The sequence below is a fragment of the Hemiscyllium ocellatum genome, chromosome 39, assembly GCF_020745735.1.
Source record: "Hemiscyllium ocellatum isolate sHemOce1 chromosome 39, sHemOce1.pat.X.cur, whole genome shotgun sequence".
In the NCBI taxonomy this organism is placed as follows: domain Eukaryota; kingdom Metazoa; phylum Chordata; class Chondrichthyes; order Orectolobiformes; family Hemiscylliidae; genus Hemiscyllium; species Hemiscyllium ocellatum.
The window spans coordinates 37,228,526-37,252,368 of record NC_083439.1 but is presented as its reverse complement, the minus strand read 5'-3'; the positions used below and the strand labels follow the sequence as shown (position 1 = coordinate 37,252,368).

Below are 23,843 nucleotides of genomic sequence, written 5' to 3'. Positions count from 1 at the left end.
TGGTTCCTCAACTCTAACTCCACCCACATGGACTCCACATCATCTGACCCTATGTCATTCAGAGCCATAGATTTCATTTCATTCCTAACTAACAAGGCAACCCAGCCCCCCCCTCTGCCCACCTCTCTGTCTTTTCAATAAGTTGTAAATCCTTGGATGATTAACTGCCAGTCCTGAACCCCCTGTAACCACGTTTCTGTGATGCCTACCACATTATAATCATTCACAATGATTGTGCTGTTAATTCATCTACTTTGTTACAAATACTATGGGCATTCAAGTAAAGCACCTTAATGTTAATTTTCATATCCTCAGGATTTCCATCACCTCTAGTGATATGTCCTAAGTTATCCTTCCTTTTTGCTTCATTCCTAGTCTGCTTCGAACTTAAACCCTGCACACATGCTAACCTGCTGCTTATTAGATTAGATTAGACTTACAGTGTGGAAACCGGCCCTTCTTATCTTTCTAGTTGACTCCATACTCCCTGTTGCTTTCTCATTCCCTCCCCCCGACTCACAAGTTTAATGTCCCAGTGACCACCCTATTTATCCTTTTAGCCAGAACACTGGTTCCAGATCGGTTCAGGTGGAGACTGTCCCGTTAGTACAGATCCCCCCGGTTCCAAAACTGATGCCAATGTCCCATGAAATGGAATCCCTCTTTCTCTCACCAATCCCTTAGTCACATGTTTACTTCCCTAATTTTCTTATCCCTATGCCAATCAGCACATGGCTCAGGCAGTAATCCAGAGATTATGACCCTCGAAAACCTGTTCTTCAATTTCCTTCCTAGTGTTTCATACTTCCCAAAGAAGTCCTCCTTCCTAGCCTTGCCTATGTTGTTTGTGCCAACGTGGACCACAACAACTGGATCCTCTCCCTTCCGCTCCAATATCCTTTCAAGCTGGTCGGAGATGTCCTGCACCCTGGCACTGGCCAGGCAACACACGACACGGTGTGGCTGACCACAGTCAGGCAGGGCTGTGTGGTAGCTGCAAGCTCCCAGCATTAAAAGACTCCAGGTGCACTTTTCCCAAAGCTTTGGGAAATAGTGATCATAATTCCATTAATTTTAGAATAATCATGGACAAAGACATGGGTGGTCTTAAATAAAGAGTGCTGAACTTGGGGAAGGCCAAACTATAGCAAAGTTCAGCAGGAGTTGGGGAATGTGATTGGGAGTAGCTGTTTGAAGGCAAAACCACATTTGTTATGTGGGAGGCTTTTAAAGAGAGGTTGATTAGAGTGCAGGACAGACATGCCTCTGTGAAAATGAGGGATAGGGATGGTAAGGTTAGGCAACTACGGATGACCAGTGAAATTGTGAGACTAGCTAAGAGGGAAAAGGAAGCATACATAAGGTCTGGGAAACTGAAGACAGACAAAGCTTTGAAAGAATATTGGGAATGTAGGACCAATCTGAAACAAGGAATTAAGAGGGCTAAAAGGGGTCATGAGATATCTTTAGCAAACAGTGTTAAGGAAAATCCTAAAGCCTTTTATTCATATATAAGGAACAAGAGGGCAACTAGAGAAAGGGTTGGCCCACTCAAGGACAAAGGTGGGAAGTTATGCATGGAGTCAGAGAAAATAGATGAGATTCTTAACGAATACTTTACATTGGTATTCACTGATGAGAGGGAAATGGAGGATGTTGAAGTTAGGGATAGATCTTTGAGTACTCTAGGTCAAGTTGGCAGAAAGAGGGCGGAAAACTTGGGTATTCTAAAAGGCATTAAGGTAGACAAGTCCCCAGGTCTGGATGGGATCTACCCCAGCTGAAAATGTGTTGCTGGTTAAAGCACAGCAGGTCAGGCAGCATCCAAGGAACAGGAAATTCGACGTTTCGGGCCAGAGCCCTTCATCAGGATCTACCCCAGGTTACTGAGGGAAGCGAGAGAGGGAATAGTTGTGGCTTTAACAGATACCTTTGCAGCATCCTTGAACAAGGATGAGTTCCCGGAGAGCTGGAGAATTACTAATGTTGTCCCCTTGTTTAAGCAGGAATACTCCAGGTAATTATTGACCAGTGAGCCTGATGTCAGTGGTAGGGAAGCTGCTGGAGAAGATACTGAGGGATAGGATCTATTCTCATTTGGAAGAAAATGGGCTTATCAGTGATAGGCAGCATGGTTTTGTGCAGGGAAGGTCATGTCTAACAAACCTAATATAATTCTTTGTGGAGGTGACAAAATTGATTGATGGGAAAAAGGCTGTATATGCCATACACATGGACCTTAGTAAGGCTTTTGAGAAGCTTCCCCATGGTAGGCTGATGGAGAAGGTGAAGTCACATGGGGTCCACGGTGTTCTAGCTAAATGGATAGAGAACTGGAGATGGAGATGGTGGTGGAAGGAGACCTGTGACCAATGGTGTGCCACAGGGATCGTGCTGGGACCACTGTTGTTTGTGAAATACATAAATAATTTGGAGGAAGGTATCAGTTGCCTGATTAGCAAGTTTGCAGATGACATTAAGATTGGCAAAATTGAAGATAGTGAAGATTAGATTAGATTCCCTACAGTGTGGAAACAGGCCCTTCGGCCCAACCAGTCCATACCAACCCTCCGAAGAGTAATCCACCCAGACCCATTTCCCTCTGACTAATGCTCCTAACACTACAGAAATTTAGCATGGCCAATTCACCTAACCTGCACATCTTTGGACTGTGGGAGGAAAATGGAGCACCCAGAGGAAACCCACGCTGACATGGGGAGAATGTGCAAACTCCACACAGACAATTGCCCAAGGCTGGAAATGAACCTGGGACCCTGGTGTTGTGAGACAGCAGCGCTAACCACTGAGCACACTGTCAGAGAATATAGTAGAATACAGATAGTTTGGAGAGTTGGCCTGAGAAATGGCAGATGGAGTTCAATCCAGGCAAATGTGAAGTGATGCATTTGGAAGATTCTAATCAAGAGCAAACTATACAGTAAATGGAAAAGTCCTGGAGAAAATTGACATACAGAGAGAGTTACAAAGGTTGAGGGGGGACCTGATTGAGGTCTACAAAATCATGAGAGGTATAAACAGGGTGGATAGATAGCAAGGAGCTTTTTCACCAGAGCAGGGGGTCATGGGTTCAAAGTGAGAGGGGAAAGGTTTAAGGGAGATATGTGTACAAAGGTCTTTACGCAGAGAGTGGTGGGGGCCTGGAAAGCGTTGCTAGTGGATGTGGTAGAGGTGGGCAGGATAGTGTCATTTAAGATATATCTACAAAGATACATTAATGGGCAGGGAGCAAAGAGATACAGATCCTTAGAAAATGGGCGGTAGGTTTAGGTAGAGGATCTGGATCGGTGCAGACTTGGGGAGCCGAAGGGCCTGTTCCTGTGCTGTAATTTTCTCTGTTCTTTGTTCTTTGTGCAGTTCCCTGCTATGAGCAAGGGCTACGCTCAATCTGAGAGACCACACGCACTTCTAAAAACCCAGTGCATGGTCTCACCCTGACTTGCAATGGTGCACACCCAACAATATAAGTACAGCCTAAAGGTCTACCAAATCTCCCAAATGATTGCAAATGTGTGGAGATTCCTTCTGTACATCAGAACATTTCCAGTGAATTAGTTACCAGCAATGATAGTGAGTTAGAAACATGGAATGATCTGCTAGAGAAGGAGACTGTTTGCCCACCATGCCTGTACGATATTCCTGCACTTGTAAGAAACCAATGGCTGTCAAATGTTGTATATGTCTGTGTTGCAGCCGACCCTTAACTCTTTCATGGCTCTTGGCCATGAAGCCTGGAGGGAAGCTCGAGCTTTTCTGCAGCAGCTCCTGTCGGCTGGTGAAGCAACGCTGCGGGATAACAAAGAACTGAGGCAAAAGTAAGGAATCATTATGTCGACCCGGCCACAATCAGCTTTTACTGAATGCTGTTAAAATTAATCGTTTAAATCTCGTGTTGATTAGCTTGGATGAATGCTGGGTGCCTGATGTGTGTCGAGTGTCCAGGGACTGGTTGGTAGGTTGCTCTGGGGCCAAGTAACAATTCTGCATTTTCTGCATAACTCCTTACAACAACAATAAGCTCCATTTAGATAGTGTCTTTAACAGGCCAAATCATCAAAGGAACATTATCACACAATGGTTTACACTGAGCCACTTCAGGGCAAGTGACCCAAACCTTGGTCAAAGAGGTAGATTTTAAGGTGTGCCTTAAAGGAGAAAAGAGAAATGGAAATACTTAAAGAGCAATTTCTGGAGCTGAGGACCCACATAAATGAAGGCATGTTCACGAATGGTGGAGCAGCAATGCCAAAGAGGCCAGAATTGGGACAGGGCTGAAGTTTTGGATGGTTATAATGCTGTAGGAAATTGCAGAAATACAGAAGGGTCACAATATGCCCCATAATCTGCAACTTCTGAAAGAAATACAATGTTTGAACATGGGTGAAGCTGCTACCAAGATATGCCCTATCCAAAGTTCGTACAATTAACCGTTAATTAGTATTTAGGTCAGTAGTGATCCCAGTGCTCTCTTGGGTGTGAAATCTCCTTGGAAAGGTTTTTGACTTGGGAGAGAAATACATCACTTCAAGCCACGGCCAGGTTTCTGTCTGCCTTCCCTTCAGATTCCCCATTCCTCAGTGACCACAAGCAACGCATCTCATATCTTGATGGTGTTACTGTATCCAGGAGACTACACTCTCACCTTGTTACCATGTCATTTGAACACTGCTGTCTGTTTCTGAGGGATGGGGTCTCCACACTCTCTTAAGAAACTTCTAGAAATAGAAATGAAACACAAATCCATGAAAGCCCCGAGTCCCACTATACTTTTGTTCTCTGCCTTGCACCAGCAAACCCTGGGACGGAGGATGGGAGAAAGCAGCATTATGGGGCATAATTTTAAGGTGATTGGAGGAAGGTTTAGGGGAGATGCCACTTTTGTGGTGGGTGTGTGAAATGCACTGCCAGCAGTGGTAGTAGAGTTAGATACATTAGGGACATTTAAGTCACTCTTGGATGCAAGTTAGTACAATGAAGGGTATGTAGGTTAATGTAATCTTAGAGTAGGATAAAAGGCTGGCACAACATCGAGGGCCAAAGGGCCTGTACTGTGCTGTACTGTTCCACGTTCTATTTAAATGCAGGAATTGAAATGGGATTGATGATGAATTCTGACCTTAATTGAAGAGTTAGAGGCTTTGTGTGAAAACAAAGCCTCTCATGTCATCTCTTGCTCTCATTGGGTCTATTTATGTGGATGTACAAACGTTTGCTTTATTGTTTTACAGAGCATTTGTACCCCAGGCTTCAGCCACCATGCATCTCCCTGCGCAGATCGGTATGTTAAATCTAGAAATACATTTCAACTGACAGAGAGGAGATCTATTTAGGCTCTGATAGGTCAAATGGCCAATGACTATGTTCTAAATCCCATGTAATGAATTTTCTTGGACTGAAACTTACAGAAATGCAGGGAAAAAGAATGACTCTTTCAGCCTGTCCCAACCAGCCCCTTGAAGTTTCCACCAGGTGGGATTGTTTTTCTCCTCTAACTCGGCCACAATATCATGAAAATAGATCTTGAGGAAGCATTACCTTCAAGGTTATCTTAATGGGCCTAATCTGAGAATTCCCAAAGCCTATGGTCTCGTCAAGCCAGCAGTCCCAGCATGGAGCCTCAGTTGATAGGCTGGAGACAGGGTAACAGCAGAGTCACTCTCTGCCTTGCCCAGTGTCACTGGAACATATAGGCTCCTGATGACCCAAGTTCAATGTTTCTGCCCAATGCAGTAACTGACCAACAGCAAGCACGTCTAAAAGATTTCAACCTTGGCAACACTGTACATTGTAATTGGTAATTACCTGTACACTGTTACAGGTAATTGTAGAATTCCTTATCACTCTTCTGCTCTCACCACATTCCTTTGAACTGGGATGTTTAAACATCCCCTCCCCCTCATTCTGCCACACACAGAAACTTCTCATATTATACATCATATTAGAATCCCTACAGTGTGGAAGCAGGCCATTTGGCTCATCGAGTCTATGCTGACCCTCCAAACTGCATCCCACCCAGACTCACTTCCCCTGCCCTATTCCTGTTACCCTGCATTTCCCACGGCTAATACACCTAACCTGCTCATGTTTGGATTGTGAGAGGAAACCCAGGCAGGCACAAGAAGAATGTGTCTCCACATAGTCATCCTAAAGCAGAATCAAACCTGCATCCCTGGCATTGTGAGGCAGCAGTGCTAACTGCTGACCTACTATGCCACCCATTACAGTAATCGATCATTGAGAGAGAAATCATGGGCTTTTATTCTTTCCCTGTACCAGGGCCCCTTATTGACCTCCCCCCTCATATTTAATCTTCCTCTTCACATCCTACAGGTGCCCTGAATCAGGAACCATAGTCACTATGGTATCAAACTGTTTTATACTGGTTGAGCAAAGCCAGTTCAAACACAATCATAATTGGACTCAAAACGTTCCTTCATTTTCCTTTTTAGCAGATGATGCCAGATTTGCTGAACTTCTCAAACACTTTCTGTTTCTGTTAGCAAATCCTCTTCTTTATGCTCTATGCCTCTATTTATAAAGTCCATTGAAAACATAGTTTTGTATCATACACTGGAAGCCAAGACTTCATCAGACAATTACACGCAACTTAATTGTTCGCACTGTGCAACCTGCTCTACTCCTTTAACTTGGCCTTATGTAGTGTCCAGGCAGCTACAGCTCGTAACAGATTTGTATGTCACAACAAGGAGCATAAATAATAATCCCATGTTCAATGATTACGTCTTGAACTAGTCGTGGCATATTCTATGAATGCAATTCCTGGTTTCACTTCAAATTTCAAAAATGGCAAAAAGCTTCCAGGGAATTAGAATCAACCCATTCACATGCAAGAATGTGCTATTTTTGTCTGCACAATTAGCTTTGATAACAAAAAAAAAGTTGTCCCTGAATGATGAGTATTTTCTTATTTTAAACTGTAACCAGTCATACTTAATATTTGCAAGACATAGAGGAAAATAACAGGAGAGCGAAATACTGCAGATGCTGCAAATGGGGCACAGTTTGGTTTCGAGGGGGTCCCTTTTCATTCTCACCAACCTACTTATCAGATGATGCAGTCATATGGTAGCATTGCCATCTGCACTTTGTTGGTATGTGATACATTTCGACTCTCACAGAAGCAGAATTAGAAGAATTCAGAAATATCTTTGATAATCACCACCACTCTATTAAATTTGAAACTACAACACACAAGGAAAACCTTAGACTTCCTAGGCACTCCAGTATTTACATTAGTACAACACAACAGACTTAAGTGAGTAACAAAAGATTTTTTTTCCCCAAAGTGACTGACACACTTCTCAATATAAAATGCCATCACCTTAAACATACCTTCTGCAGATTGGTGAGGTCATTTATTAATTTCCATTGCAAAACTGGAAGATTTTGAACAGTTTGTTACTATTGTTACTGCGTCTCCGATTTAGCCTTAACAAGTTTGACAGTGTTCATTACTGGTGCATCCATTAAACGTTCCCCAGAGACTGGCCTCAGACCATATCAGCCGAAAGCTAGAGGTTTCACATTAATTTGCTAAAAATCCGTTTTCTTAATAATGGCAAGTTTTCTTTACTCCACATTTGCTGACTAACTCAAAGTTAGCAGGGACTCCCTCACTATTTGCTCCTGTCCAATCACAGAGTCTTTCTCTCCTGTGCTTGCTGCTGATAAGGCTCACCATCGAACCTGTTTGCTTCTACTTATGATGAGATTGTTGGTCACCTTGTACTCAGATGTTCCTGGGCCCTGGTTTGGGGACCTGTGGGGATTCTGATCCTTAGTGACACTTGATGTCCCTACTGGGTGTCACGGTGGCTCAGTGGTTAGCACTGCTACCTCACAGCACCAGGGACCCAGGTTCACTTCCTGCCTCAGGTGACGATCTGTGTGGAGTTTGCACATTCTTCCCTTGTCTATGTGGGTTTCATCTGGGTGCTCCAGTTTCCTCCCATAGTCCAAAGATGTGCAGGTTAGGTGAATTGATCATGCTAAATTGCCCATAGTATTTAGGGATGTGTAGGTTAGGTGCATTAGATTACTTTACAGTGTGGAAACAGGCCCTTCGGCCCAACAAGACCACGCCGAAGCACAACCCACCCATACCCTTACCTTTACCCCTTCACCAAACACTACGGATAATTTAACATGGCCAATTCACCTAACAGTCAGGGGAAATGTAGAGTAATAGGGTAGGGGAATGGATTTAGATGTTCGGACGGTTGGGCTGAATGGCCTGTTTCCACACAGTAGGGTTTCTATGATTTTAGTGAGTCTAACCCTGAATGGGAGGGTATGTGGCCAAGTGAGAACACACTGAACAACACCAAGAGTCCCCAAGACTCCATCAGGTGGGCAACATCACGCAGAATGGATCTTGGTTGCCAAATCAATAGCCACATGGACATCGGCCCCAATCCGTGGAAACCGGCTCTCGAGAACTGGAATCTCGTCTGGAATGGAATGGCCTCTGCAACCATGTTTGCAAGGCCATTGAGAATGAGTGGCAGTGCTGCCTGAGTCTGGATCCCACTAAAGCAGGACACCGTCTTTCCCAGGCCTTGTTCATCATCCCAGCAGCTCCTTGTACCCAATCCTCTGACCTCCTAATGCCCTCCCGTCAGCCCAGAGCACAGACATCACGCAAATCTTTGCGAAAGACAATGTTCTGCACACCCCCCCCACCCCCCAACCTGTTGCCCCTGGAGACATGCCTCCATGCTCTCCCACACAAGGTATTCCTGGTCAGGTTGAGTCTTATTAATTTGACAAATTCAACACTTCAGATATTTTTCATGACGGCTGCTGTTGGAATCATGTAGACCTCTGGGCTATTGGCTATTGTCAGCCTCTTGTTTCTCTGGAGTATATGTAGGATTGGAAATTACTTTTCATGTTGTCCAGTGAGGGGCAGCAGAGAGCAGATGAATGTGCCCTGAACCGTCAGTCAACCAAGGTAGGGCAGGGTTCCAGGCTATTCTGGTGCAAACATAGCAGTGTGTAGCTTGTGGGAAAGAAATAGAGGTTCATACGGGTGTTTTTTTTATGCACTGTTAATCAAAGACCAACAGAAAAGTAAAATATCAACTAAATTAAGTGGACAGTTGTTTTGTATTTTACTAATGTGTTTTATTTTCAGGGGATTACACAGATTTTTATTCATCCCTTCATCATGCAACAAATGTTGGAATCATGTTTCGAGGAAAGGACAATGCTCTCATGCCTAACTGGTGAGTGGTGATTCTGTAATCCTCCTGTGGGTCCAAATCCACGGGCAATTCGAAGTAGAAGGACAAGGGCAGTAGACATATGGGAACACCAGCACCTGCAAGTTCTCCTCCAAGTTCTTCACCATCCTGACTTGGAAATATCTTGCCATTCCTTCACTGCTGCTGGGTCAAACTCCTGGAATTCTCACCGTAATGGCATCGTGGGTCAAGCACCCTCACCCTCACCTTCTCAATGGCAACTAGGGATGGCAATAAATGATGACACTCACATACCCCAAATGAATAAAAAAAAGCTCTGCTGTGGCTATCTGGGGGACTCTGGTGCCTGGTTGAAGGTTTCTAAGTAAAAGTTGCCAAGTCTGGTCGGACGTATTCCTGAAGACCTGCCGTCCCCAAACATCATTGTTTGCGGAACAAATTCACAAAGGTTTTCAAAGGATGACAGATATACATTACTTCTAAAAACCTCTGATTTTTCTCAGCAATATCCTGAAGATTAATTTTCAGTCTTGGAGATTCCAGGACATTCCTACAGTGTTGGCAATTCCATATTCATACAAAAGCTGGATTTTCGATTGCTCACTCTGGGATGTTTCAGTGTCAGTGTTGGGTGTCAGTGGTCAGTCAGTTCCCGAATCTTATCCATGGCAGCCTGTGATGCCTCTTTGGTGCCTGTGCTAATGTGAATCCCACCAACTGACTGTAGGGGGAAGCAATGGCACAATGGAATTGTTCCTGAAATGAATCCAATATTCCAGACTCATGCTCTGTGGACATGAGTTTGAATCCCATCAATAGCCGATAGTGAGACTTGGCTTCATAAAAATCTGGTCTTAAAAGCTTCTAACTGAAATGCATAAAGGTGGATAGATTATTTCTAATTAACAAATCACCATGTTGCCCAAGGAGTTGACATGGATTGGAGTGTTTAGATAGAAAATAAAGTTAGGCTCAACTGTTATGTTCTAATGACTGAGATATGTAGTTAAGAACCTTGGTCTATTTGTGTCCAGTGTTATGCCCAATAATGTTCATGCTCTGAAGGCAATTCAGAAATGATCCAGAATTTAGAAAGAGAAGCTGAAGAAATTTGTGATGTTGACCACGGAAGAAGAAGATGGAAGGTATTCTGGTAAAAATTTATAAAGTAATAAGATGAGATACTTCTGGAAATGTAGCTCAAACTACAAGAAGAAAATTGGACATGGGGACACAGATTTTAGTAAACAAATGGCAAATTTCAGACTGATATGAGAACGTTATTCACCCAGAGAGATATGCACATGGAAAAGACATCCACTGGAGTGAAGATGCCGCAGTTAAATCGCTCAGTGTATCAACTCGATCCATTGCACCCAGCAGATAAGATTACTAGTTTTAGTCGAGCCAATTAACAAATCAGTTGTTTCTAGTTAAAGTCTGGGGGATCAAATACCAGTGTCAACTGAATATGTTGGGAGTTCCAACTAGGCTTTCAGCACAATTACAGTCATTCCTCATGGATCCAGTTGAAACTGTTCCACATCGGTCTGAAGGGATTCGTTGTGAGGTGTACATTAAGCATTACCTACTATAATGAGATAATTTAAAACTAGAGGGTATAGGTTTAAAATGAAAGGGGAAAGATTTAAAAGGGACCTGCAGGACAATATTTCACACTGAGGATGGTGCATATTTGCATTGAACTGCCAGAGGGAGTCATAGATGCAGGTACAGTTCCAGCATTTAAAAGACAGTTGGATGGGTACATGAATAGGAAAGGTTTAGAGAGAAATGAGCCAAAGACAGGCAAGTGAGACTAGTTTAGTTTGGGAAACCTGATCAGCATAGACGAGTTGTTCTGAAGGGTCTGTTTCCATGTCATATGGCTCTATCTGGACTTGAGAGCAAACAGCTCATGATCTCAAAGGAATGAGACCCAACATCTAGTTCTCATCAAAGTCTCTGTCATGAAATCACTATAACCTGTAACTAACCATTAACGTGCAACACACTATATCTTGTTAACAACAAAAATAGCTTAGGGTTAAATCAATAAGTGGTTTTCCTCTGAAGAAGGGTCATACTGGACTCAAAATGTTAACTGCATTTCTCTCGACAGATACTGCCAGGCTTGCTGAGTTTCTTCAGTCTTCTCTATTTGTTTAATGTGGCTTCCCACCTCCCCCCACCACCACCACCACCACTTGGCCAAGCAGACCCTGGAGTGTAATCTATTTAAAATGGATGATGAGACCAATCTTCATCGCAGGCAGCAGCTTACACAGCAGAGTGAGCTGGCGTAGCTACACAACAGGAACTAGCTGGACCAGTTAGTTCACCCTCTGGGTGTAACCAACTGAGACCAGTTGAAATTTGCTATTGGCTGTTTTTCCAGTTGAGCTGAGCAACCTCTCCAACATACATCAACTTGTGAGGGACCCATGTTCAATCTTACTCAGGACATACACATCCAGAGATTAGTTAAGATTAATAGAGCAACATCCATGGACACAAAATAAAGTCTTGCAATGTGGAGATGGGCAGAGTTTAAACTATATTTCTATGTACCACTCCCAGGTTGCACTTACCTGTTGCTTACAATGGCCGTGCGTCATCTGTCGTTGTGTCTGGGACCCCCATCAGAAGGCCCATGGGACAGACAAACTCAGATGAAGGTAAGTATGAGGCCGTGTGGAATGACTTGGCTGACTTAAATGCTGAATGGTGAGAAATAGTTTGAAGTCCAAAATGTTCGTCAAAACAAATTGTGTAGAAATTGTTTATTCCCCAATAATTCTTCAAAATACTGACATCAGAAAAATTCCATTCACAAGCTGTAATGCATTAATGTTACTGAAGAGATTGAAACTCTGTTGATGTCATAGTTTTGAGATCTGGATGATATTGTCCTATTGATTTTTCTGTAAGCTCTGTAGCAGCTCAGGAGCATGTGAGATAGTGACAGTGGCTGACTGACACCATTTAATCAAATTCATGACAATGATTGTAAGCAGTTGGTGAGGAGGTGACATTTCTTAGAAGGGATCATGCCCTTAGTAAAATTCTTTATTGGTATGTATACAACAATACATTATATTCAATTAGGACCTTTTGTGTAATAAAACATCCCAGGCATTTCACAGGAATATTTCAAAACAAAATTAGCATTAGGAGATTGTAAATCAGGTGACCAAATGTTTTGTTAAATAAGTAAGTTTTAAGGAATTTCTTAAACAAGGAGAGTATGTGTGGCCTGGGATCCAGAATTTAGGATCTTGATAACCTAAAGGTACAGCCAACAATATTGAAAACTGCAGAGGCTCACAAGACCAGAATGGGAGGATTGCAAAGATATTGAAGGGTTGTAAGACAGGAGGATGTTACAGTCATTGGAAGCAAAGCAGGAGTTGAAAACCATTCTAAGAAAATTAAAGTTGAGGTGTTGCTATTCAGAGATCCAATATGTCTGAGCAGGTGGAATGGGCAACACATTTTCAATGTGCTTTAACCAGCAACACATTTTCAGCTCTGATCTCCAGCATCTGCAGACCTCACTTTTTACTCGAATGGCTGAATGGCATGGTGTGGGTTAGCATACAGGCAGCAGAGGTTTGGGTGAGTTCAGGTTTATCAGAGGGTAAAAGGTAGGAAATGAGCCAGGTCAACATTGGAGTAGACATCTCTACAGTTAGCATATGAGTTAGGATTTCAGCAGGGGATGAACTGAATTGGGAGTGGAATCTGAGGTGCTGTTATTTTGGCTAAAGTAGGCAGTCTTGGTGTTGGAATGATTATGGTGTTGGAAGCTCCCCACCAGATCCCCATGACTATCATTCCCTGTGGTCCTGGATCCAGCACTGATCCTAAGTCTCAGGTGAGGGTAGTACCTGCAACACTCCCAGTCAACAGATCTGTTGGTTTCTGGGGATTTTTCATCTTTCTCCAGACTCCTTCTCACTGGACCTGTGGCTTCTCAGCACTTCGGGAAAGTTATTTGTGTCTTCTTCCATGAAGCCAAATATAAGGCAGTTGTTTAATTTCTGTGTCATGTATTTGTTTTCTGTTATTGACTCTCACATTTTGGACTAGAAGGAACCTACCTTTTCAACCATAATCTTCTTCTTTTTGAATACCAATAGAACCTTTTACAGTCCAATTTTATGTTGCTTACACATTTACTAACATACTCTATTTTCCCCTCTGAACCAAATTCTTGGTCTTCCTTAATCTTAAATGTTCAACTGATTGCTACAAACATTCTCATTACAGCGAAACCACCTGTGTTTGGACCCAGCAAACTTCTAGACTTTGAGTTGGAAATGGTAAGTTTATTTTATTTTGTTTAAACTTGGGTTACACATCACTACTGATAATTATTAGTGTCTGTTCACACCAATATTTCAACCAATAAATTGAATATCCGGGGAAGGCAGTTGTGGGACTTGTAACAGTATCCCCACTTCTGAGTCAAGAGATCACAGGTTCAAGTGCTTTAGAATTGTGTAACAATTTCACTGAACAGGTTAATGAGAAAACATGAACACAGGGTGGGTCTTATGGCAGGATTCACAATGGTTGATATTACACCAAGAAAGATCTATTTACTCAGCACATAACAAAGCAAACCAAGTTTAAACAGTTCTCTAGTACAGTCTATGAGTTAAAGAGTTTACCCTGTGTTTTCCTGTCTAGCTGGTTAAAGCACAGCAGGTCAGGCAGCATCCAAGGAATAGGAACACATTTTCAGAATTTCCTATTCCTTGGATGCTGCCTGACCTGCTGTGCTTTAACCAGCAACACATTTTCAACTGTGATCTCCAGCATGTGCAGACCTCATTTTTTACCCTTTTTCCTGTCTAGCAACTACCTTGAGGAATGTGATGGATCTTGCCATTAAAGTGGTGACACCATTGGACATCACTTATGTAGCAACCAAATGGGATTTGCACCTTGTCCCCAACAGCATTAATCTACACCTCTGGATTAGTAGTCCAGCGACATTACCACCACACCACCATCTCTCCCACACTACAGCTTACAGAGTCTACACAGTGTATCTAAACAGTGCACTTCTACAGTCTATAGTCTATCTAAATAGTGCACTATTAGAGTTTATCATGTTTATTTAAAAGGGAGAATCTATGACTTACGTCAAATGAATGTTACTGTAAACTACCATACATTCTCCTAATCTAGGCAAACTGATTAATACAGAGTAAGACAAAGGAATTGATACAAATGATTTCTGTTAATAAGTCCAAATCACTTACAATAGTGTGGGCGCTGGACATGATTGACAGGGGAATAAACTAAGCATTTCTGTTCTAGTTCAAGTCTAAATAACAGGCATTTGTTCCTCATCCATAATTGCCCCTTGAGGTGGTGGTGAGTGAGCTGTGGTCGATATGCTGTCCATTCATTCATGATGCTGTAAAGAAGGGATTTCCAGGATTTTGATGCAGTGATAATGAACAGATAGTGACAGTATGCCCAACTCAGAATGGTGTGTGACTTGGACCCGGTTCCATATGGCAATGTGTTCCCAATCCATCTGCATGTTTTGCAATGGGCAGAGTCTAATGGTGGTCTCTCAGAGACAGGAGGAATTCAACTCAATGATAACAATTTTCACCCACTGCCTGCACCAACTTCTAGGTGCAAAGGGCAGAGAAATGGTGACAGTGTCATATGCCCAAGACCCAGCTTGTGAGATTACAGTGGAGCAGACCTCAGTGTGGGCAGCTATCATTTGCCACTTCCACAAGTTAAACAGAAAGAACTGGGTCTACTCTGCGAATCAGCGTCCTACACTGCTTCATTTTCAGATACAAAGGGGTAAAGCATCTGTCGTGCACACTAACCTTTCCTGTTGTAGGATAGTGAGCACTGTGCTGTCTGACCTTTCCGGTCACTAAGGGGCCAAGTCAAAGGTTCTAAAATAAATTACCAGCAATTAGCCACAAAGTTGTTTAGAATGTTTGCCAATACAGTTTGCAGAACAGCCCATCCCTAGACTCCGCCATCCCTTTAACCAGGATTTCCAGATTAATATGAGAAAGTATATTATTTCCAGTATGGACAACCTCAAATTAATTGGAAGGGATATGACTCCTCTGAAGCCAGTGGTCAGACCTGGGAGACAGAAGGTCTAAGGTTTGATACCTCTCCAGTGATTTGGGTTTCTAATCCAGCCCCCATCCCCAACCAGTGTGATACTGAGGAAGGATATTGCTGTGATTTTAGGGTTTGAGTTATAGAGAGAGGCTGAATAGGTTGAGGTTTTTTTCCCCAGAGCGTCAGAGGCTGAGGGGTGATCTTATAGAGGTCTATAAAATGACTTAAGGTGAGAGGGGAAAATATTTACACAGAGGTTGTTGCGTGTATGGAAAGAGCTGCCTAGTGGAAGTGGGAGAGGCTGGCACAATTACACTGTTCAAAAGGCATCTGGATGGGTAAATGAATAAGAAGGATTTAGAGGGATATGGGCGAAGTGCTGGCAAATGGGACTAGATTAGTTTAGGATATCTGGTCAGCACAGACAAGTCTGTTTCTGTGCTGTCCAGCTCGATGTGTCTAAGTGCTGCACTGTCAGAGGTGTCATCTTGTGAATGAACGGTCAAACAAGGGCCTGTCCATATTCTTTGTGTAGAAGCCCTGTCTGCTAATAGGCAGGGGAGTTCTTTTTGTAAGTTCATTCAAGCTCCTCTGTGTACAGGTCAACTCTGGGAAGCAATCTCATTTAGAATTTCTTTCCAAAGCAGTGATCTTCAAAGCTTGGATACTGGAGAACGCATGAATCCAGCCTTACTCCAAACAAACCTGCTGTGCCTCCCACTTTACATCGACAGGAGCTGTGCAACACTCTGTGCTGGGAATGATCTGAAAGATTAACTGCATCAAACTTTCACTGCACCTTTCTTCTTAAACTAGGCTTTTTTTGTGGCACCAGGCACCAAGTTAGGAGAGAGAATCGATATATCCCGGGCCCACGAACATATCTTTGGGATGGTTCTTATGAATGACTGGAGTGGTAAGACTGACATTTTATTTGTAACTTGCCCGTCACTCAAGGTTGATATCAAGTTGGGCAAAGGTCACTATCTTCAAACAGGACAAAGAACTTAAACACAATAGATTAACATTCTCTTACAGGAGGAGTCAGCAGTAAAACTTCAATTTATGGAGATTCCCAAAATCTCCACAATGCGACACAATTTTCAAAGGAAGGCTGGTGGTGCTGTTGCGTGGGTGGGGGGGGGGGGGAGGATATTAGATTCTAGTCACTTGCAGTTAACTGTATGTAAAGGTCCTCAAGGAGTTTGTTCATAGTTGGAGATGGCCAGGGAAGTGATTTTCAAATTAGGAATCACCAAAGCTGCACATTAGTTCACTGCTATTTGGCTCAAAGTGGAAAGCGACGAAGTTTTCTATACCCTAGAACAATTTGCCGTGGGTGTGCTTGCTGTTGAAATTGGGTATGGTACCTGTTATTGGTAACTGTATGGGCCAGATAGTCTGTTTTGCCTATTATCTCTTTGACAGTCCTGCTCTAAATGGCATTCCCACTTTCCCATAAAAATCAAGCCCAGGTTGCTGACCAAGGACTTACTGTTCCAGAAAACACAAACAGAAAATGTGGAAAAATCTCAGAGCATGCTGCTTGAGAAAAAGACCTAGTGATTGTTTCCCTCATCTGGTTGTAAGTAGGAAAACACAGAATGGAAACATATTGCTTTGTTGAGTGCTGCTTAGTCCAATCACATTTATCCATCTCCCTTAACTTCATCTGCCTCTCCAATATCTGGATCATTTCTGCTTTAACCATTGGTCCAGCCAGTGAATCAGACAGCAAGTGAATCAGACAGCAAGTGAATCAGACAGCCAGTGAATCCGACCGCCAGTGAATCAGACCGCCAGCGAATCCGACAGCCAGCGAATCAGACCGCCAGCGAATCCGACAGCCAGCGAATCCGACAGCCAGCGAATCCGACAGCCAGTGAATCCGACAGCCAGTGAATCAGACCGCCAGTGAATCAGACCGCCAGTGAATCAGACAGCCAGTGAATCAGACAGCCAGTGAATCAGACTGCAAGTGAATCAAACAGCCAGTGAATCAGACAGCCAGTGAATCAGACTGCAAGTGAATCAGACTGCAAGTGAATCAGACAGCCAGTGAATCAGACAGCCAGTGAATCAGACAGCCAGTGAATCAGACAGCAAGTAAATCAAACAGCCAGTGAATCAGACAGCCAGTGAATCAGACTGCAAGTGAATCAGACTGCAAGTGAATCAGACAGCCAGTAAATCAGACAGCCAGTAAATCAGACAGCCAGTGAATCAGACAGCCAGTAAATCAGACAGCCAGTGAATCAGCCAGTGAATCAGACAGCCAGTAAATCAGACAGCCAGTGAATCAGCAAGTGAATCAGATAGCCAGTGAATCAGACAACAAGTAAATCAGACAGCAAGTAAACCAGACAGCCAGCGAATCAGACAGCCAGCGAATCAGACAGCCAGCGAATCAGCAAATGAATCAGACAGCCAGTGAATCAGACAACAAGTAAATCAGACAGCAAGTAAACCAGGCAGCCAGTGAATCAGACAGCCAGTGAATCAGACAGCCAGTGAATCAGACAGCCAGTGAATCAGCAAGTAAACCAGACAGCCAGTGAATCAGACAGCAAGTAAATCAGACAGCCAGTGAATCAGACAACAAGTAAACCAGACAGCCAGTGAATCAGACAGCCAGTGAATCAGACCGCAAGTAAATCAGACCGCAAATAAATCAGACAGCCAGTGAATCAGACAGCAAGTGAATCAGACAGCAAGTGAATCAGACAGCCAGCGAATCAGCAAGTAAATCAGACAGCCAGTGAATCAGACAGCCAGTGAATCAGACAGCCAGTGAATCAGCAAGTGAATCAGACAGCAAGTAAATCAGACAGACAGCGAATCAGACAGACAGCGAATCAGACAGCCAGCGAATCAGACAGCCAGTAAATCAGACAGCCAGTGAATCAGACAGCCAGTGAATCAGACAGCCAGTGAATCAGACAAAGTGAACCAGACAGCCACGAGCATTTTTCAGGAAGCAGTTTCTGCTCTTTCGGAAATCAACAACATGAAATCTTGTATCTGTGCCTCCTTATCCTTGACACTATACATAATTGAACAAACAATTTTCTATTCATTATGAAGAGGAGGTAGGAGTAATTGTTGTGTATTTCAACAATCATTATCTTGGGGCTTTGTATTCTACGCATTTTGACATAATTTGGAATTTGAGACTGTTTTACAGCCAGTCTAGTTTGCTGGGGTGGAGATGGTGGGTAGGGTTCAGGGCGATGTGCTGCCTTTACTATCCCGTTTCTCTGTCCCCTCTCCCCACTCCCACTATTTGTCCACAGCGCTGAGTCTACATCAGTCAGAGCATAATTACAGCTTTAATTCTTTTATTACTATACATTTACTGGCAGTGATTTAATCTGTCACATTTAGCCCATTCCCTAACCTCACTAATATCCCATTGCATTTTCCTTTGGAAGGTATTTTCCTTCCCATTTTTGTACCAGCTGCAAACCACTCCTTCAAGTCTTTCAACATCATAGATTTACATTAAATACAGAACTGAACCCTGTGCAGCCTCACCTCCCTCTTCCAGCAATGTTGGAAACCTGCTGCCTCCTCCCTGTCCAATCCAGTCAGTTATTCTCCCACTATTTCCATGCCCATGGTCCTCTTTCCTTGATATTGCCTTGTCACAGTGCTCGGACATCCCCCTTTCTGGAAAATCGGTTACCTCCTCAAAGAGAATCCTGTGAGATTTTCGATCATGGTTTTATCTTTTCAAAACAAGAACTGGCCATTTCTAATTATTTTCTCTTTGCAGGAGGGGACATTCCATTCTCAACTAGAGACTGTCAAATGTTCCTGTGACAAATGTGAAGGAAATTGAACTGTAATCACCTGGATTAAATCTGTTTTCTTTTTATAAGCCATTACTGCAAGAGATCGAACATTTATTATGATTCTTGTAGTACGGTGGCAATGTCCCTACCTCTGAGCCAGGAGGCCTCGGTTCATGCCCTATCCGATCCAGAGGTGTGCAATAACATCTCTGAATAGGTTTGTTAGAAAATATCAATTTAGGTACTATACTTGCCCAATCTATAGTCTTAGCTGTGCATCTGTACTCAATGTATGTCTGAAATACTTGCAATGTTGCCTGTTATATAACATCTATTTCGTCCATCAGTTTCCAGTCTCAACTGAAACATCCCTTTAAGGAAAGCTCCAATTCAGCACCAAATATATTTTGTTGTGAACAGTTTCGATGTTGAAGCTTCATTAGGCATTAGAAGGAAAAAGAAGAGAGTAGTGTTGGTGCATCTGACCCGTTGTATCATTTCAGAGGTAAGCATTGACAATCTAGCTTGAGACTGACATCACTGTTGGTGTGCTTGCAGCTCGTGATATTCAGAAATGGGAATATGTTCCACTGGGACCATTCCTAGGGAAGAGTTTTGGAACGACAATTTCACCTTGGGTTGTATCGATGGAAGCTCTGTCGCCATTCATTGTGGCCAATCCTATCCAGGTAACTTGGCAGGTGACAGACTCATGTGGATGTTAAATGTAAAGCTGAAATAATTGTCTAGAATGTAAAGTGGAAGGAGCACCCTACTGGCTAGAAATTCGGGTGGTGGGGGAGGGGAAGGGGGAGGGGAAGGGGGATGGTTGGGGGTTGGAGTGTGCTGGAGGGGCGAGGGAATCGAACCCAGCTTCACCGACCCTGCCAAAGCCAGGAAGTACAGGCCACTTGCAGCAGATCCTGGGTCTGATGCCAGTGATAGAGGCCAGAGAAGGAGGTGAATGACAAGGTTTCCAGGCCCAGTCAGGCAGGCCCTGGTGAGAGCAGAGGACCAGGCAATCTTCAAGCTAGGGCCCTTGCCCTTAAGGTCTTCAGTGAGTTTGAGGATGGGTAACTCCTGGCTACTCTATCCAGCTACTGGTAGAGTAGAAGGGTGGGTGTGACACACAGTGCTCCCTGCCATCTGAACCAATTTGAACACTCTTTGCCAGCCCACTCCTGGTGGGTGTGACAACTGGGGCAAAGAGTTACAGCCTTTGACTGTGCACCATGACATCTGATGCCATTGACTCAATGGAATGAGAATCCAGTCTTTTGTGCTTTTTTTAAGTTGCAGGACATCCCTGCAACTTTAAGGGTGGCATGGTGGCTCAGTGGTTAGCACAGCTGCTTCACAGCACCCGGGTCCCAGGTTCGATTCCAGCCTCAGGCGACTGTGTGGAGTTTGCACGTTCTCCCCATGTCTGAGTGGGTTTCCTCCAGGTGCTCCGATTTCCCCCCCACAGTCCAAAGATGTGCAGTTCAGGTGAATTGACCATGTTAAAATGCCCATAGTGTGAGGTGCATTAGTTAGAGGGAAATGGGACTGCGTGGGTTACTCTTCAGAGGGTCGGTGTGGATTTGTTGGGCCGAAGGGCCTGCTTCCACACTGTGGGGAGTCTAATCTAATCCCCACAAGCTCTACAGCAAATAACACAGGATTAAGGTATTGTTATAATTGTGAGATTGGTCCAGATCAATGGAATATTAGAGACTGAATGTACAATCAGAGAGGTTAAAAATCACACAACACGAGGTTTTTTTGAAAGTGCTAACTTTCGGAGCGCTGCTCATTCATCAGGTATCTAGTTGGGCAGGATCATAAGGGCATAGCATTTATGGTAAATCAGAAAGGTGTTATCAGGGTCCCATGAAAAATTCAGATGCACTCACTTGGTTGGAATTGCCCAGGAAGTTATAACTTTTATCAAGCGTTCCATGCTTCCCCACTCCAAGACCCTCAAAAACAATCTCCAACTCTTTTGGAGAGTTCCAACATACCAGGACCCAGACTGCACCAACAATCCCCTGACTGCCCCTCAAGACACAACCTTACAGCTTCATCCAAATCAACCCACCGACCACCCTACCACACTACCCACTTCCCTCACCCACCTGAAGAATCCATGATGGTCTAAACCCCAGAGTTCTGAAGGAGATGACTGAAGAGATATTGGAGAATTAGCAGTGACCTTTCAGGAACCACTGGAGTCAGGGAGGGCCCGGAAGAATGGAAAATTGCTACTGTAACCCCACTATTTAAGAAGGGACCATGCAAGAGATGGGATATTACAGGCTGATTAGCCTGACCTCGGTCATGGGTAAAATTTTGGAACCCATTGTGAAGGCTGAGAATTCTGAATACTTAGAACAACATGGTACAATAGGGCAAAGTCAGCATGGTTTCATCAAGGGGAGGTCATGCCTAACAAATCTGTAAGAATTATTTGAGGAGATAACAAGCAGGCTAGACAAAGGAGTGCCAATGGATATTATCTACTTGGACTTCCAGAAGCTGTAAGGTGCTGCACAGGAGGCTGCTGAGTAAGATAAGGGCCAATGGTATTAGAGGCCAGGCACTCGCATGGATAGAAGATTGGCTGTCTGTCAGAAGGCAGAGAGTGTGGATAAAAGGGTCCTTCTCAGGATGGAAGATGGTGACCAGTGGTGTTCCGCAAGGGTCAGTGTTGGGACCACAACTTTTCACTTTATACATTAACAATCCAGATAAAGGAACTGAGGGCATTCTGCCTAAGTTTGCAGGTGATACAAAGATAGGTGAGGAGGCAGGGAGGCTGTAGAAGGATTTGTCCAGGTTAGGAGATTGGGCAAAAAAGTGGCAAGTGGAATATAATGTGGGAAAATGTGAGGTTGTGTACTTTGGTAGGAAGAATAGAGGCATGGACTATTTTCTAAATGGGGAGAAAATTCAGAAATTAGGACTTGGGAGTCCTAATCCAGGATTCTCTTAAGGCTAACCTGCAGGTTGAGTGGGTAGTTAAGAAAGCAAATACAACGGTGACATTTATATCGAGAGGACTAGAATATAAAAGCAGGGATGTATTTCTGAGACTTTATAAGGCTGTGGTCAGACCACATTTAGATATTGTGAGCAGTTCTGGGCCCCATATCTCAGGAAGGATGTCATGGCCCTGGAGCAGGTCCAGAAGAGGTTCACGAGAATGATCCCAGAAATAAAAGGCTTAACATATGAGGAACATTTGAGGACACTGGGTCTATACTCGATAGAGTTTAGAAGGATGTGGGGGGGATCCAACTGAAACTTACAGAAAAATGAACAGCCTGGATAGAATGGGTGTTGGGAAGATGTTTCCATTAGCAGGAGACTAAGACCTGAGGGCACAGCGTTAGGGGAAAAGGAAAAACCGTTCAGAATGGAAATGAAGAGACACTTGTTCAGCCAGAGAATGGTTAATCTATGGAATTTCATTGTCACCAAAGGCTGTGGAGGCCAGGTCATTGAGTAAATTTAAGACTGAGATAGATAGGTTCGTGATTGTTAAGGAAATCAAAGGTCACATGGAGAATGGGGTTGAGAAACGTATCTGCCATGATTGAATGGCAGAGCAGACTCATTGGGCTGGATGGCCTAATTTCCGCTCCTATATTTTCTTGTCTTATGGTTTGCACAGGATCTTGGTAAGACCATGCCTGGAATATTGTGTGCAGTTTTGGTTCCCTACCCCTCAAACTAAGGAAAGATATACTTACTATAGAGGGAATGCAGTGAAGGTTCACCAGACTGGTTCCTGAGATGACAGGTTGATCATCTGAGCAAGGATTAGATTGCCTGGAGTTTAGAAGAATCAGAGAGAATCTCATTGAACAAGGGCTGGACAGACTGGATAAAGAAATAATGTTTCTCCTGTTGGGAGTTGAGGTGGGAGCCCAGAACAAATTATCACAGTCTTGGGATATATAATTAGCCATTTTGGATTGAGTTTTGGAGAAATATCTTTGTTCAGAGTGGTGAACCTGTGGAATTCACGTCAACTGGAGGCTGTGACAGTAAAATCACTGAATACATTTAAAAAAAGAAATAGATGGTAACGGCATCAAGGGGTATGGAGAGTCAGTGAATGTATGGCAATGAATTGGAGGATCAGCCATAACCATAGTGAATGGCTGAGCAGAGTCACTGGGCCCAATGGCCTACTCATGTTCCTACTTTTCTGTGTGTCCACTGGAAACTGTAGCCAAAGCATTTTGAGTTCGGTCACAGTGGAAAAGGAATAGGAGCAGAATGGCAATCTTATAGAGATCACTGCACCTTAGACCTTTGCAATGGCAGTCAATTCAAACCCAGCAAACTCCCACAAACAGCACTGAGTGAAGTAGCAAGGTAAACTGTTTTAGTAATGTTGACTGAAGAATTAAAATTGGCCAGAACTGCTCGCTCTTCGGTGTGCTGTCTTCACAGTCCTGTTTTTACCTCTTTTACCTTAAATGATGCAACGGTCTCAACCATTCCAAAGATAAAAGCCCAAATGTTATTCAAATTCAACAACAAGCTGCCGTACTCAGTGTAGGTAGTATCTGTAATATTAATTATATTAATATTTAGTACCGCAATGAAACAGCTTGATGTAGGTTCTTCCTCATTTTGCTCTATGATTCCCCAGTGTTTTTGCTTTGCTAACCCAGCTCTCTGTGACTTCATTGTT

The 23,843-nt window shown here is 43.5% G+C and overlaps 1 protein-coding gene across 1 annotated transcript in view; it reads left to right on the top strand.

Annotated features, from left to right (window-relative positions):
* The window catches only part of fah (fumarylacetoacetate hydrolase (fumarylacetoacetase)), a 60,463-nt gene that overhangs the window by 14,100 nt on the left and 22,520 nt on the right, over positions 1-23,843 (top strand). Inside the window, exons 3-9 of the mRNA XM_060852814.1 lie at positions 3,712-3,833; positions 5,247-5,296; positions 9,176-9,266; positions 11,826-11,923; positions 13,518-13,570; positions 16,179-16,278; positions 19,715-19,845. Coding sequence (XP_060708797.1) covers positions 3,712-3,833; positions 5,247-5,296; positions 9,176-9,266; positions 11,826-11,923; positions 13,518-13,570; positions 16,179-16,278; positions 19,715-19,845 — 645 coding nt within the window. The remainder of the gene's footprint in view (positions 1-3,711; positions 3,834-5,246; positions 5,297-9,175; positions 9,267-11,825; positions 11,924-13,517; positions 13,571-16,178; positions 16,279-19,714; positions 19,846-23,843) is intronic.